The sequence below is a fragment of the Melospiza melodia genome, chromosome 3 (genome assembly GCF_035770615.1).
Source record: "Melospiza melodia melodia isolate bMelMel2 chromosome 3, bMelMel2.pri, whole genome shotgun sequence".
Classification (NCBI taxonomy): domain Eukaryota; kingdom Metazoa; phylum Chordata; class Aves; order Passeriformes; family Passerellidae; genus Melospiza; species Melospiza melodia.
Window position 1 is genome coordinate 31,498,191 of NC_086196.1, and position 17,191 is coordinate 31,515,381.

General features: G+C 37.1%; 1 protein-coding gene across 1 annotated transcript in view; it reads left to right on the plus strand.

The window, feature by feature from the left end:
- Positions 1-17,191, plus strand: part of LAMA2 (laminin subunit alpha 2) — a 334,586-nt gene that overhangs the window by 120,379 nt on the left and 197,016 nt on the right. Inside the window, exons 6-10 of the mRNA XM_063153343.1 lie at positions 1,301-1,390; positions 3,552-3,669; positions 5,380-5,558; positions 7,214-7,313; positions 15,631-15,791. Of these exons, the coding sequence (XP_063009413.1) occupies positions 1,301-1,390; positions 3,552-3,669; positions 5,380-5,558; positions 7,214-7,313; positions 15,631-15,791 (648 nt within the window). The remainder of the gene's footprint in view (positions 1-1,300; positions 1,391-3,551; positions 3,670-5,379; positions 5,559-7,213; positions 7,314-15,630; positions 15,792-17,191) is intronic.

Consider the following 17,191-nt stretch of genomic DNA (forward strand, 5'->3'; position numbering starts at 1 on the left):
ATCATTATTCTTTTGTTAATATCATTTGTAAGTGGTGGCTAAATGCTAAGAAAATTTGCATCTTCTGTTCCCATTTCTGGTTTACATTTCCTTGTCTAAATAGGGAATGCTGGCTATTTCCGAAAGTTTGGAACAAGCCATTTTGTTTTGGATTTACAACCTAGAATCCCTTCCAGTTGAGTGCAGCTATTCCAACCTCATTAATCATGAATACTGTATGTCTATGTTAAGTGGACATCTAATAATCTGATTCTAAGCCAGTAGAAACACAAAATTGAATTAGCACTTGAAAAATTACTCTAAACTCATGAAAACTGAGTGCAGGACAATACACTGGTTACTCAAACCAACAAAGAACTGTAACTTCTGTGTGGGATCTCTCCATGAAGCATCCTCAAAAGATCAAGTAGAAACTGAAACTTGCCACCCTTGTCAGGAAACAAAGGGTAGCCACAAATTATACATTTTCTTTGTGATGGAAGTTTAACTAGGAGTGATAAGGGTTCTCATTTTGTTTTATGTATTTATTTTTGATCTGATAAAGAGGTTGAACACTGTAATAGCAAAATTTGAAAATAGCACATGTATTGTTTCATTAGCCAGCTGTGAATATGTTGCAGGACCCTTGTGGAAACAGAAGACAATGAATGAAATTCACTTTTCACAGGTTTTGTAATATAAGATTATGAATATCTTTGTATCCTTCTTTCTGCTTAGGGCTCTTGATCCTCACCAAAGAAAAAAGAGAAATGGCCAAATGGTGGAAAAACAGGTCAAAAGTTCTTAAATCTCAGTAATAAAGACTGTTTCATGATCATTCAAAGGCCAGTAGTGAAAAACAGTTCTTCTTTCCACCGTTCAGTGAATGCCCAAATTAGACCCGCCTAAGGTGAACAAAGGGGTTTCATAGGATTTTTCCTAGATTTTCTCCTCTTCCCATCATCATGACTTTTCCTTTTCATATTTTCTGAAGAGAATAAATTCTACAGTGTTTGACTTTTCATTATCCAGTGTGCATATAGCCTCTTCCTATTCTCATGTTTTTGTATGCTGTGTATAAATTGACATGGCTTTTGTGACTTCAAACAAATGGAGCTGTGCCAATTTACACCCTTTCTTTCACTCAGCCTGAATCTGTTGATCAAGACACGGCTTGGATTACACTGTCTGCTATATTTGTAATAGATCAAAAAAGAAATAAAACAGGACCTGACAGTTTTGTCACAAGAAATGAATTCTGCAATTTGGCACCTGCATTTTAGAATCCACTTAGCAATTCAATTTCTGTTTTGTCTTACAGTATTACTATTCTATAAAAGACATCTCTGTTGGAGGCATGTGTATATGTTCAGGCCATGCTAAGGCTTGTCCACTGGATCCAGTGACCAATGTATGTATTAGTTTTTTATTGTGTCTTATTTATAGGGTGGAATATGAGAAAAAAAAAACACCCTGATATTGATATTCTTCAGCGTTCTGTGAATTTATGTCTGTTTTTCACCTAGAAGAACAGTCAGAAGCAGTGCCAGAATGAAACAGTGCTAGCAGCCAGAATAATAAACATTCCTACAGTGTCACCAGAGACTTTTCTGAAATGAAAGAATAGGTTTCAGATAATTCATATTGGAAGTTTCCTAGGAAAACCAGAAATCTGGGTTACACTATGTAGCTGTAGAAATGAGCACTAACTGTCGGTCTTTCTTTTCCTTCTTGATATTTAACAAGCTATTTCCTAAATGATTGTCAAATATTTAATTGATGCTTGCAAACAAATGATGACTCTAGAATGGTGCATTGGCTATGTAGGGAGTATCAATTGAATGATCAGTTAAGCCGATCAAGAAAATCATGGGCTGTTTGCATTATCTTTCAACTTGTAACTCTCTGTTTTTGCACAAAACCAATATAATCAAAACATAACCAATATAATTAATATAGAAATAAAATGTTTTACTGATTGTCCAACTCTATGCACCCATTATCACTAATAGTGAATTTCCTGTTTACTATTACATGCCACAGTGTGGGATCTCTTCATGTACTATTCACTTAAGCAGGAGCTTTATAGGATTTAACTGAAAATCTTGTTTGTATGTGGCATTAAGCCATTATGTAGGAAATTTGAGAAATGACAAAAGCTAATAGAGAATACATTTAGAGTTCGAAGCAATTTCTATGGATCCTTGTAAAAATTGAGCAAACTCCTTGATTTAACCCTTCTGAGAATTTTCTGTAATGACATGGACAGCAAGTGTTGAGCTGTTGTTTTAGATGCCCTTAGTGATGAAGCTGCAGCATTGTCTCTGTGCCATCTGTTAGAATCAGTCCTGCCTCGGAAAATAAGTGCTGCTACTGAGATTAATGCATACTTCAGATAATTTGACTACTAGATAAAATAAAGCCATTTTGACAAGTATGATGTCCTGTTTTGGAGGACGTCAAATGCGTATTTGTTGTCTGACCAGGATAAAAAATAGTGTAAGTGAAGCAGCTCAAGCCAGAAGAGATTTGGAGGTTTAACTGTCCAGTGATATTCTTTAGACTGAGCCATGCCAAAATAGGCTTATAAACATTATTACTGTACTTGTTAGCAGCAAGAATCTTTCCCTTAGCATTACAAGGAATAAACTTGCTTCAATTTACTGCCATGCTTTTCTGAAGCAATCCTTGAGTTAGCCTTGTTTTGCAAAATTTATGCTGTGTCCTGTGAGCCTTGGAGTTTCTCAGGCTCGCTGGTTTGACCTTGTATGGCCTCACAAGGACCACAGAGAATGCCCTTCACTAAATACCTATCGGGAAGGCAATTTTACTTCTCATTTCTCCAAAGTGCATGGTTTTCTACCTCTTTCAAGCTGCCTCTGTGGCTTAGGGAGTTTGAGTGTTCCTCACAGTAATATTTTCATGCTGGGACTAAGATGGTCCTGTGGAGAACTGTAAAGTCCCTAAAAGGCTGGACTTCAGCTCATCTATTATTTCTTTAAACTCTCCTGCTATCCCTTCCATAGAATTAGTTACACAATTATAAGGTTACATGATAAGTTGACTTTTCCAGTCAAAAAATACTATCAAGTATAAAAATAAAGGCAATTTGCATTGGATCAGCTAACAGAATTTATTTTATTCTGCAGCAGTAGAATTACTGCATCAAAGAGAAGGGCAGGGAATGGTTTGTTCCTTCAGGGGTCAGATCAGTTTTCCTGTATCCAAGGTCTACCTGTACTTCAGCATATTTATTTTATTGGGAAACTTTCCCATCGTCCTTTCTTTATCCGGTTGGAATTAAATTTTCCTGTATTCTTAGAATCTCCTTAGGTTATCTGACCAGCTGTCTTCCTTTGCTTTGTGGCTGTTTTCTTCAAATAGAGCTATAGAAGTTAAACACACTTGATGAATGCAGGATGCATAAACGAATACAAATGAATAAACAAAGGAATTACAGAGTAGAGACATCCTTAATGTTTTCATAATTTGAACTGGAATGCATATTATGTACATGGACAGATTTTTCGAATCATCACATTGTGTAAATATTTGTTTTTCTTTTAAATTAGAAATCCGTCTGTCAGTGTGAGCACAACACATGCGGAGAGACATGTGATCAGTGTTGTCCTGGTTTCCATCAAAGGCCTTGGCATGCTGGCACTCTCCTGCAAAAGCATGAATGTGAACGTAAGTTGAAAGCAGCACAGAGGAGAAAATTTCTTGCAACTGCCACTGAAAACTGAAATTGGGTCCAACGTGATTTTGCAGTTAATTTGGTTTCTAACCACATTGGTTTATGAATAACATTTGATTTGATGTTATTCACTTAATTAGACTGACTCAAAACACTTTGCAGAAAGATTACAAGTAGAGTTGCGGTTTTATTGAACTCAGAATATTTTATTGTAACATGGTGATATTTGGGGAATGCTATATTAAAAAAATTGTCTTGTGTTGTTTTTATAATCATGATGGTTTTGTTTTAATAAAATAACAGGGCTCTATCCTGGTAAGTAAAAAAAAGTCTTTTTACAGGTTTTTCATCATGTGAAAATTTACTGGTTTAATTTCTGTATAAATGGCATTTTTATGTGTTATAATGTTCATCTTTGGTGAAACAAAATATTTTTTATGTGATCAAAATGCAAGTTGATGTCTGATTATTTTTTTTTAACAGAAAAGACAACGTATCCAGTTTTCCAACATGGAATGAAAACATACCTTGAGATATCAACTTACCACAGGGTGGAAATTTAATTTTCAGATTTATTATAGTTAGGGTAGTTATAATTGAACTTTAACATCTTACTTCCAAAGGTCACATACCACTTATATTTCTGAACATAGTAAAATCCAATGCTCCATTACACTAACTATTTATTCATTTCTAGGATTTCAGCTATAATTTTGTCATGAGTGATTAAAAATAAATAAAAAGGAACAGATATGCCCATATTTAGAGTAGCCATTGCTTATTTGCGTCCTGTAAACTTTGGTCACAGTGGTCTTTGTTTTAGTTGGGACTGTCTGCACTGGGAATGCATTATGGAATGAAGGCAGGGTACATTTAATTTCATGGTTAATTTTGAAGAGACACTTACACCCTTTTCAACCCCCAGTGAATTGTTGCCACTGTCTTGGTGGAAACAGTTCCCTGGGATCTGGTTCAGATGTAAAGAGAACACCTCTCCACAATGTTGACAGGCTTTGAATTTCTCTTTATGATGAAATTAATGTTTAATACCACGGGGAAAGGGACAGTGAGCTACCTCGTTTTCACTGCAACAGATTATTATATCTTTCTTGTATTTGGACCTGAATTCTAGAGCTCAGATATAAATGTCCAAAGAAGATTTAAGATTGGGAATCCCTTTTTTCTGCCCCAATTCTTATATGCATATGTGCAAGTGAAATGTTTCTAGGATGTCTTTCAGATTTTATCTGAATCACTTTAATTTACTCATACCATTGTGCTGCTTTCCTTACAACTCCTCTTGTATTTTAATTTAGATGACCCCTTCGTGAACTGTATGTGTATGCAACCACTAAAAGGTTTCTCAGTTATCAATTTAAACAAGAAAAAAAAATCTGAAAAACAAACTGAAACAAACCAGGAACATCATAATTAGGCTGCGTCTGTCAGCCTCTGTATTCCCCAAGACAAAATATTGAGGAGAAAAAATACAACTTTGCTTAATTCAATTGAATTTCAGGCTGTTCTCATAATGGGACCACGTTGCCTTTGACAAATGTAGTAGTAAATGAATGCTTGGATGTGCTTTGACGATATATAAAGAACCAGTGATAAAATACTGAATGGCTCTATTTTTTGTACCTCGGTAACAGTGGGGCACCCCCAGTGGGGAAGTATTTGCTAATGCTCTCCTTCCCTTTCAGCATGCAACTGCCATGGGAAGACTGAGGAGTGTTACTACGATCAGGAGGTGGCAGACAGAAACCAGAGCTTGAACATCCACGGGCAGTACCTCGGGGGCGGCGTGTGTGTGAACTGCTCCGGCTACACCAGCGGCATCAACTGCGAGACCTGCCTGGACGGGTTCTTCAGGCCCAAAGGGGTGAGCGCCCGCTCCCACCGCCCTCCGCTGCCAGGCTCGCTGCTCAAACCATCCCCTCATCAGCTTTCCTTACTAAACACAGCTTGGGCTGCCATTTTGTGAAGGTTAACTTCCAAATCTGACTAGAGCGCAGCGGTTGCTTTTCGCAGCTGGGAATGCATAAAGTTAACGCTCGGAGAAATAGGAAAGTGAATTGTGTTGATATGAGGGAATGCACTGGAGGTCAGGGCCTCCAGCTAGTATTTCAATTTAATTTAAAAGAGGATGTGGTCCTGTAAACAGAACTTCTGCCTCAGTAATGAATTTCAACTTTTCTTATCAAAGTTCAAAGAAATATTGCTATATTTGGTATTGATGAAAGAGAGACTGTAATTTCTGTTTTTTAAATGCAATGTAGAATTAATAACCACTGAAATTCCACAGTGTTTCATGAATGTCTTTAAATTTCAGTGCAGTGGAAATTGCTTTTTGTGTTTCATCGTATAAGACTGTATTTTCGTCTAAGTGGAAGCTGTCAAAAGATGAATCTTATATTAGGTTGTATTGTCAATATGAGCCATTCCTGTGCTTTAGACAGCTACACTATTAGTGTGTGCTTGAATTGCTTATATTCCATCTGTATATTTTCAGATGGGTAAATAATGGCCTTTAGTCTGATTGGTGTTCAATCCTCAAAGAGAGAACATCAGCAAATAGCAGTAATTACGTTTTCCCTGATAGACTAGGTTTAGCCTTACAACTTGAGAAAAGGAGTACAGAGAAACAATTTCTTCAACAGCAGGGCACTTACTTGATTTTTTCCTCTGTTTGAAGTTATCATCCAGCTAAAAGGGATTTGATATATATGTCTGTATTTGTATAGTATATCCATACTATGTGTATGTATCTAGTTAATGCAGAACTTCTAATTTATATTCCTAGTGTGATATTAGACCAAGGTTTAAGTTTGGTTGAGGTAACCTCTCAAGAACAAAATGAAATTGTTCCATTGTATAATGTTCACTTTTCTTCATTTACCTACCTTTTTTCTCTCTTACTGACTAGCTAGCATTAGTTAGTTTTTTGAATCATGTTGACCAGAACAACTGATCTTGTCAATATTACGTTGGGTAGTAAATGCTTAAAATCTACTTTGTTACATTTAATTATTTTAATTATACAAGATTCTGTTATCTGTACACCTGGTATTTTTTTAGCTGAATACATATTTGCATCTAAGTTACTACATATTTCTAAATAAAAATCCCAAATGTAACTTTAAGTGAATCACATAACCTAGAATCACTTATGTTGGAAGGACCTCTAAGATTGAGTCCAACCCTTAACCTTACACTAAACAATGTCCTTGAGTGCCACATCTAAACATCTTTTAAATGCCTCCAGGGATGATGACTCCACCACTTTTTGGGGCAGTCCATTCCAATGTTAGACAAACCTTTTTGTGAAGAAATTTTTCATAATATCCAATCTCTGGGAAAATTTGAGGCATTTTCTTCTTGTCATAGTCTGCATGGACTATTTATCAGCTGTCTCATTTTTCTTCAAGTGTAAACCACCTATACAGAAGTCATTCTCTCCTACTTTTTAAGATGTAAATAAAAGTTTCCAATTATTGAAGGGAAGGTTTTTTTCTTCTAACATCTTTATTTTTATAGGTATTGCCAGAAAACCCAGATCCATGTCAGCCATGTTCCTGCGATCCAAATGGGTCTTTAAATGATACCTGTGTCAAGGATGAGAAACATACAGAAGGAGGTAAGATCCCTCAAATATAGGGATGTTAAAGCTGAAAACCAGCAATGGTGAAAGAAATGTTGAATCACATTTTTGGTATCTTTAACAAGAAAAAAGCTCAAAAGGTTTGGCTTTGGTTTGTTGTGTTTCTTTTTTTAATTTTACTCATGCAAACAGTAATCTAGCTGCAATGTTTTGATATTTTTTTTCCTTTTTCGTTTTTTTTTTTTTCCTTTTTTGAAACTCATAGTCCTGATTTGTTGAAGCTTCTTTCAGATTCATGGCTGGGAAACTTGTATATGTTTGGAAGAAAATTCCCAGTGGAAAATATTTAAGAATTTTGGCATTAAAGAGATTTCTTCTTTTATCACGGAGATTAAAACTCATGCAACAGTGATGTTTGTTATACCTTCTCCTATCTAAGCATATTTCCATTTGAAATTTAAAGATTATTCTCGAAAGGTATTTGCTTGCTTTCTGTGTTCTTCATGTAGGATTACAAGATGCTTACCATAGCCCTGTAAAAGCTGTCTTCGCATAGACAGTGAACTGTTCATTGGGCTTTGGAAACAATGAATTGCCTTTTTTTTTGTTGTTGTTCTTTCATTGTAAAACATCTGAAAATACTGTAGGAAGACAACAAAACTCAAGGTCAGTTCTTAGGAGATTTATAAATTGGGCTAATTGCAATCTATTGATGAGAGGTAGCCATCCTTTAAAATAGAGATCAATAGAACATAAAAGCAACATGGCAGAGATGCAAAGACAGGGCCCATAATCTTCTGTAATAACCATGTACTGATTGCACCAGTTCAATAAAATTATACTGATTTACTGTCCCAGTGGTGTCTCTGGTGGGTTGGTCTTGGCCAGCTGAAGCTGCCCACCCAGCGACTCTCTCACTGCCCTGCTCAGTGGAACAAAAGAGGAAGCAGCTCATGGGCCGAATAACAACCAGGAAATCATTTTCCAATTATTATCCTGGGCAAAACAGACTTGATTTGGGAAAGTTAAGTTATTGCCAATTTAAATAGTTTCAAATAGTGAAAAAGAAAAATTAAGAATACACTTCTTCCACCATCTTTTTTCTTTTCCCCCAGACTCAGGCTCATTTCTTCATTCCAGACTGCTCCTCTACCTCTTCCCCCACTACCACAAGTGATGCAAGATTATAGCAAGCAGGACTCATAGTTGCTGGTCATAACAGTTCCTTTTTGACCCTCCTTCCTCCTCATACTTCCCCAGCTCCAGTGTTGGTGCATCCCATGGGCCTGCATCCTTCATGAAAAATAATTTTCTTTACCAGCAGTTCTCCATGGGATGTAGTTCCTTCAAGAAATATCCAACATTTCCTTCACAGAAATGCAGTGTGGATATCTGCTCCAGCCTGGTTTCCTCCAGGGGCTCCAAGGGTGTATCTGCTCTGGACCAGGAGCTTCTCCTTCCGCTCCTTCCCCTTCTCCATTCTCTGACCTGGCTGCCTGAGGGGCTGTGCACCCTGTTGGGAGCTGGCTGTGTCTGGCACAGCCTTTTCCTCACAGAGGCTGCCCTTGCAGCCCCCTCCCTGCTGCCAGAACCTGGGCAGGGATACCCAGTGCAGTGTATCACAGGGAGTGATATGAGAGACAGTACGAGCAGAAGGGAGGATGAATCCCAAAGCTGGCAAAAACACAGCAAGGCTCTCCAATGCCTGTACCAAACCTGTGGATGAGACTGAATCAGGTTACACATGACAGACAGTGCAACAAAGGAACCTCTCAGACTGTGATTTTGAGATGGGGAATGATTAATTCAAAAAAATGTGATGTCCCACTTGCATGTTACGCAGCTGCTTGGTCTCTGACTCCTGTCACTGCTGCAGTCTCTCTTTTCACACCTTCTTTTCTGGCCCCTGGTGTGGGTCATCTTCCTGGGGCCTGGCAGCTGATCAGCACTTAACAGGCTGACAGCTCCTCTCTCACAAGAAGGGGAAATCAAAAGGATAGAGACATTTTTCTGTCTTGTTTGTCAGTAACGGTGTCCTTAGGAGCTCTCAAAATATCTTATGCCTCTGAGCATTCAGCAGATCTAAACCATCTCATGGTTGCTTTCTAAATCTGCTTATACTTTCTGAATCTGACAAGGTGGTACTGTACTTTGACACCTTGCTATGTCTCCTTTTCCCTTTTGGTGCTCTGATCTTCTTTCTGGCAAATTCTTCTCTTGCCTCATTTGTGAATATCTCTAGGAAGAGAAATAAGCTCCTGTTTGGATCATTAAAGGTGTTTTTCTAGAAAATCTATAAGCATGTCATACTAACATATTGAAGATAATGTCTTGGATTATTTTTTTCTGCTTTTCCACCTTGTACTTTTATTACAGGTAGCCAGTCCTGCTCATCTGGCCCCAGGCATTCAAAGAAGCTGTTGAATGCTCTAGTTTCTCCAGTCCCGAGAACCAGAGTTCTTTTGTTCTCTTCACAAAATGAAAACTCTCATCTTTTTCTGTCTTGACTGTAACCAGCTTTTTCTCCTTTACCTGAAATTCATCTCATGCTTCTGTGGTTGGTTGGAGGCCTGTTGCTTTTGAGCATGTTAGAGTATTCTTAATTTCTGTTGAATGTGTTGTTTGCAACACATAAATTAATTTTTTTCCTTTATTCCTTTCTAAACTCATTGATGCCTTCTGCTTCCAAGTTATTTACTGTGGAGGTCATTCTGCCTGCTTAAACTATTTATTCTCATATGTGACAAGCACAATTGTTGTTTAGATAACTGCCATCATGTAAGAAATTCCCTCCCCACAGTAGTCCATGCATTTGTTCTTGGGACCAGTTGTCTGTGTCCTGCCCAGTTTTGGAAGTCTAATGAGAAGCAGATGCTTTCCTTTGTCTGAACAGTGGCCAGAGGATAATTTTGATATCTATCTTATTATTTTTCTATTTTAAGACTACAACAACAAAAATAAGCCAGCTCTACATATATCTGGGCATCAAAGCTATTCTGCCTACAATGGACTTGCTCTTTGCTCTTACTGTTTATTCTCCTTTTTTTTTACTTGTACTAAATAAGTTTCCAACACATTAGAAAAAGTGTTTACTTCTTGCTCATTATGTTTATAGTTCTTGAACCAGTCACATATTTGTAAATTTAATGTCTTATTCAACAAAAAGACACAATAATGTGTGTTGAGAGGAAAAGCCTTTCTAATATTTCTTTTAAGAAAAGATTTCTGTGGTAATAGAAGAGGTTGCTTTAAAATCAAGAGTGAGTCTGAACATAATTTTTAGCATAAAACTATCCTGAAAAAAGATCTCTTCTTCCCTTTTTTCCCTCTGACATTTGTATTCAGTACACTGATAAAATTCTTTTTACTGCATACTGCTCACCCTGGGCAGCAATTTGGTTTGAAGCGCTGGTGAGTGTTCATAAAGGAAAAGCTGGAAAACATGGTCTGTCTGAAGGAATCTATCTACTCACCAGTGAACCAGAATGAACACTCTGGGTGGGTTGAAATGCGTCTTAAAGAGTCAATGGCTGGTTGTATGAGGATAAATTGTTTGCTTGGTGTAGGATGGGAGTATGCTGCTTAAATGTGTGCTAAGTAAATGCTTTGAGCAAGTAAAAGACATTAAACTAAAATGGAAATAAGACAGTAAGGAACATCACTGGGGATATAGAGTCGCTGTGAAGAGTTCTCAAGTAAAATAAAGCTGGAGGCTGTACATTCTCTGTTCTTGAATACAGTAGGTAAGCAGCAATTAAAATGGAAAATTGTAGCAAATAATATAATAACTGGTGCATTGATGAAATCCATCAAGAGGATTTAAATTACTGCATCCTGTAGTCATAATCAGGTTTTGCTAGATAAGAGAAGGGCATAGAGAAGCTGCTTTATACTATAGCATTCATTGTTTCAGGAAAGAAAGAAAGAAGTATCATTGCATTTTATGTATAATTTCCATTTTGATCTTTGTCCTCATGTGTCTCAGTCAATAGTCTAAAATCAGTTGCTTGTAAGTGTGTTATTGGTTTTGAATCTTCAAGAATGCTTTTTAAATATTCTTTCATGGCAGTCCTATATCTTATTGTTGAGTGAGAAATACAAAAAAGATAAATTTAGGCTCAATCGTAAAATAAACTGATGAAGATTCCTCTAGGTTTTGTAACTGAAAGGCAATAATTCTAAAACTGAACTTTCCCATCTGCATTCAATTCATCCTAATAATAACTAAACTTAAGTATTGCTGATAGTGCAGTGTTCCATACGGAAGCAAAGGTCCGAGCATCTAGAAGTATTCTTTACTCCAGCAATTAAGGCTTTCTGCATGAATTGGTACTCTTGTTTCAGGCTCTAATGGCTAGATTTTAACAAATAGCCATTTCACAAATAGCCCTTAAGCACCTGCAAGAACTGACAGGTTTGGAACCTGGCAGGGTTTTATAAGTCAGTCTTCAGGGCATGCTATCTTTTTCTCCCCCGTTGCCTCTTTAAGTACAATATAATCCCAATGACAGATGTTTATTTTTGCTGAAAAAGTCCTCTGACATTTTAGGATAAGTAAGATCCAGACATCTTGATCTTTATTGAGGCTTTGTACTACTTTGCTCAGCAAGCAGTCCCATTGACTTCCATGAAATTATTTTTTAAATTTATAGGCTGTTGAACAGGAGTTGAAAATGACAGAGGCCATTCCTAGGATTGCAGGTTTTTTGAGGGTCTGGTTCATGCTTTTGCATGCATTTATTTTTGTGCAGCTTTGAAAGACTGCTAGGCTAGGAAAAAACTAACTGGTAAAACTCATATTTCAAGATGACTCATCCTCTAGGGTGCATTTTCAAAGCCTTTGCATGCTGAAAGACAGGACAGAAACTGATAATATGCAGGGAGAAAACGGAATAACAGCTTCATCAAATAAAGCCCCATTCAAACAAGACCTATGAAGGCATAGACCAAAAGCAAAAGATGCCCTTCTTTTGAAATATCAGTTAATTACAATAAAAACTAGAGACAGACCTGAAACATCTGCCCTAAACTGAAATGTAGTTAGACTGTTGACATATTGTACATTAGATGTGCAGCACAGCAGCCTCATCACAAGCAACCAGTGGGGCACTGAGAGGAATTCACACACTGTGTAACACAGGGAGAGCTGAGATCTCACTAGAGCCGTAAATGGAAGAAGGATGGAGCCAAATCAAGCAACCAGACCAACTGTATCAACAAGTGTGAGAGCTGGAAGGATGTGTGACAGGTAGCAGCCTCCTGCCTTCCTCTCTCTCACGTGGACTGTGGGGTCTCTTGATAAGTGGTGTGCTGAGGTTACCCATGTGTGCTGTATAAGAATGGGGCAAGCTGGGCTGGTGACAGTAACATTTTCAATAACTGCATAGAAAGGAAGAGCAGGAGAAGGGATAGTTCTTGTTGGGGATCTAAAAAAAAATGGATGGAGTGGGTAATGGAGGAGAGACTATAGATATAAATGAGTACTTGGGAGTTCCATACTGAGACATATAGTCTAATTTGAACTTGCTGAGACTTGATTTGTGAGATATGAGTTCCTGAAGCTTTCAAATGAGGTGGGCTCACTTCTAAACAGTAGGCTTACCTGTGTCTCTTACTGCTGAACCCTGGAGTATAGCTAGCTATTTTCATCTGGAAGGAACAAAAGTTTCTCTGTTCCAGATCGTCCAGTTAGGATGCATTGACCCAGATTACAAGAGCTTGTGTCCTGCTGTGCTGTGGGGCCTTGATGGTAGCTGTTTGAGAGGAGAATAACTCAGAAATCTGAGAATCAGTTGAGCCAAAGGCATCAAAACCCACAGAGCACATCACTTTGAGATAGTAAGTAACAGAAATTTCATGCACTGAAATTCTGTGTATAATTAGGACAGATCAAGAAGGTGACAGTCAGTATGATGTGCTACAGGAGATCAAAGAGGCTTCAAGGTTAGAGTAGACAGATTGAATTTCACCTCTGTATAGATTAACAGATAATATAATTTAAAACTCCTGTAGGTGGCTGCTTCTTCAGATAGCTAGTTAAAGAAGCCATAAAAAGGAAAGCACCTCTGGATTTATGCATGAGGGACTGTTTTAAAACTCTCCTCCTGAAGGACAGTCAAATTCAACATTCTTGTTGGAATGAGAAAGCCTCCCTGAAAAACAACTTAATCAAAACAAGGAAATCTATAAAAGGAAAATAAAAATGAACAATCCAAGACTGCTAATGACAAGCTTAGAGTTTATAGACTGTGTATTAGACATTCAGAGAAGATGCATTTCTCTCGTTCAGAATTATTCATGCAATGCAATTAAGCTAACAAAAAAAAAAAAAAAGATACATCTTTTTAAACAACAGAAAGAAACCCACTGAAAATCAGAAGTTATTCCTAACTGAGGATAATAGAAAAGAATATAAATTGTGATAGATTCCAGAAAGTCATGCTCTTAATAATAAATACATATATTTTAAGGAATGATTTTCTAAATAGTTAGATGTTGCTAAGAGGTTCTTTTTCAGATAGTTCAGAATCAGTGTGCTGGAGATTCATCTGCTAGAAATGCAGTAGGAGTTAAATATGGTTCAGGTGTAATCAAGACATAAATGGACATCTCAAGAAAGAAAGGGACACAGCAGAAAAACTATATTAATTCTTTTTAACAGTGAGTAGAATAGCTCAGGGAATTTCCCACTTGGGAGTCTTCATTCATGGGGACAAGTCAGAAGAGCTGCCTCAAACAGAAGTGTCAGGTTTCAAGTGAACTGATAAATGCAGAATCAAAATTTGTTAGGCATATAGCATATTTATCCATGGCTTCAGGATGAATTGAGTAGTTGAAAATTGAATTGCTTGAGGCATTAAATATAGCTTACAATATTTTTCAAGATATATATTAATGCTGAATAGACACTGTTTATCCAAAAGAAAGGCAGGGTGTTCCAGGAAACTTGAATCAGAAGGTCTGGTTTCTGTTACATGGAAACCATCAGATCTACAATAAAGGATTTATACCATTTCTGAAATGTGGCAAAAATCAAGACTAGGGGTTTTATGTAAAGGACATCGTGCCTTATGAATCTGTTTGTAGGGTTAAATGAATATGTGAACAAAGGCACATTTGATTAATATTGTATTTTGATTTTCAAAAGGTTTTGACAAGATCTTTTACCAAAATCCACAAAGGAAAGTGTAATGGGATAAGGAGAAAAGATTCTTTCATGGCTTAGTACTTGGTTAAAAGAATAAATGGACCGTTTTCACTGTGATGATCAATATGAACTGTTGAAAATATTCATATTTAACCTGGAGAAGGGATGAGTAGGAAGGTGACAGAGTTAGCAAGTACAAAATCTTTCAGCATAGAAAAATGAAAGAACTGCAGAATGTTCAGAAGGATCTCAAGATAGCGTCTGGGTAGTAAAATAAATGATGAATTTTTTGTAGCAATTACAGGAAAAGTAGAACACTGAGAAAAGTAGTTCTACTTGTACAGTGATTGCAGTGATTTTTGAATTAAGCACTATCGGTTGTCAAACAGCTCTTGGAATTATGTCGGACTGTCTGTCATCTCTGTTCTGTCTTGGCAGTAGTCAAAAACATCAACGGGTCCCTAGGAAATACTATGTTTTTTTAAAAAAACAACAGAAAAAAATCATCAGAAAAAACAGTCAAACCAACTTACTGTATGCACACCCTCTTTACATAATGTATCAGAACTGGAAGGAGTGCAGAGAAGGACAACAGAGGTTTTCGGCCATACCAAGCAGTTTCTGTGTAGAAATACTGAGTAGGCCTAGGAGTTTATGGCATATGAATTAAAAATGTCAGGGAGGATGTGATAGATGTACATTGAAATCACAGATGGCATGGATAAAGTGAATGGTTACTTTCTCTTTTCTATGATATAACAATTAGATGGCAATAAATAGAGATTTATCACACATCAGTGTTTTGTTTCCCACTATACAGGGCTAAATGTGAAATTCCCTGCTGGGGAGCCTTACAGACTCTGAACGTAAAGGCATGTTGAAAGGTCTTCAGATGAATTAATGGAAGAGAAAGTTTTCAGGGACTGTTAGATGCAAAGAAGTAGGGATATGTTTCTATTTTCAAGATTTCTAATATGCAGATTTCTGGAAACTCAGAATTCAAATCACTGAATACTTGCCCTATTCTTACTTTGTTCATTTTGGCCTCTCTCAGATGACTCTGAGTTATAGATAGTGGTGTGAACAACGGTAAACACCTCCTTATGTTAAACCTACTAAACGTGTTGCTTTGAGCGCTCTAGTACACATATCTGACAGTAATAATGACAGATGAAATACATCTCGTGCTTTCTCCCTCTTCCATAGATTTATTGCCTGGTTTCTGTCACTGCAAGACTGGCTATGCAGGAGAAAGCTGCAATCGATGTGCCTTGGGTTATACAGGATATCCTGAGTGCCTGCCCTGCAACTGCTCCCTTGAGGGCAGTGAAAATGATGACCCCTGCATAGGTCCCTGCATCTGCAAGGTATGGATGTCCAGTTCTTTTCAGCCACAGAAAGATACTAATGGTACTGAAGGATTGCATTAATGCCCTTTTATTATGCCAGAGTACTGCACTGTTCTACCTAGCTGTGTTAGTATCTGTGTTAGCGTGTTAGCCACTTCTCACAGAACACTTGGTCCTGTTTCTACAAAATCCTACACGATCTTGTGTCATCTCAGAACTCACTTCAATCAACATATTTGCCTAGGAGCCTTGTATGCTGCCAGTCATACAAGTCCTTAGAAATCTGTAATGAAGGGACACTTACAAATGATTACATCCTGTGAATCATTTGTCTCAAACCCCATCCTCATCTACTCAAAAGCTATATGTTTACAGCATTGTAGATTCTAAAACTAACCTGTAAATGTCATTTAAAAAGATAAAATGAAGCAAAATGATGATCTATTAAAACAAGAAAGTTGTCTTTTAGGAGTAGTCATTAGGAATATATGACATTCGTTCCTGCCTTGGGATGGTTGTTTAGAAATCTCTAACATGTTTAAAAAAACAAAATCTATCCTTTCTGTAGGATGAATGTCTTAGTTTCTGGGAAGAAAATTTAAGAGGGTTTCTCTCTGTGTGCCATTGGGTATCTCCCTCAAACTATATCTTGATGTTATATTGAAATGAAAAACATTTTTAAGCAGATACATCCACTTATAAAATACCTAGCTATCAGAAAGGCTTTATAAATGGTTGTGCTTTCTAAGTCATAGTCTAGTAAGTGACCATGAATATGCCCAAAGGACTACTTACTGTACTGTCGATCAATTTTTCTGTACTGTATTTGTAGGAATTCCCTTCCAAAATTTAGTTAACAGAATTAGTCACAAATGAGAATTTAAAAATACTTACATGGCATTCTTAAATACAGCAATGTACAAAAAATGCTTCAATCTCATGCTGCACACACACACAAAGCTCTTGTTTCACAGCTGAATAGCCCTGAAATCTACTCAGAGAATTAACTTTATCCTCACTTTATGTAACAGCCACATGCTCTCTGTCAGAAATAAAATCATCCACATCATATTTCTAATTACTTAGCCATCAAGTCTAGAAGATCATAAGAGGGTGATTTTGCTATGTTCTGGCTTGGAATGGAGCTTTGATGAAGATGTATTATGCTAAATACCAGATAAATACTGCTTAATGATTCTTATGATGTTATTAATATAAAGCCATACTGACCTGTTAGTACACGCAGACCAAAATGAACAAATAAAGAATAGAAATAAGTGTTCCTATCCCAGAGAGTTCTCATTATATGCACTTTTCTCTCAGTGTTTGTCTTTTGTCTTCTTTGTGCTCCTCCTTTTTAAGTGCTTGTGGGAGAAAAATGATACCTTTTGTGCATAGCTGAGATACAGATACATACA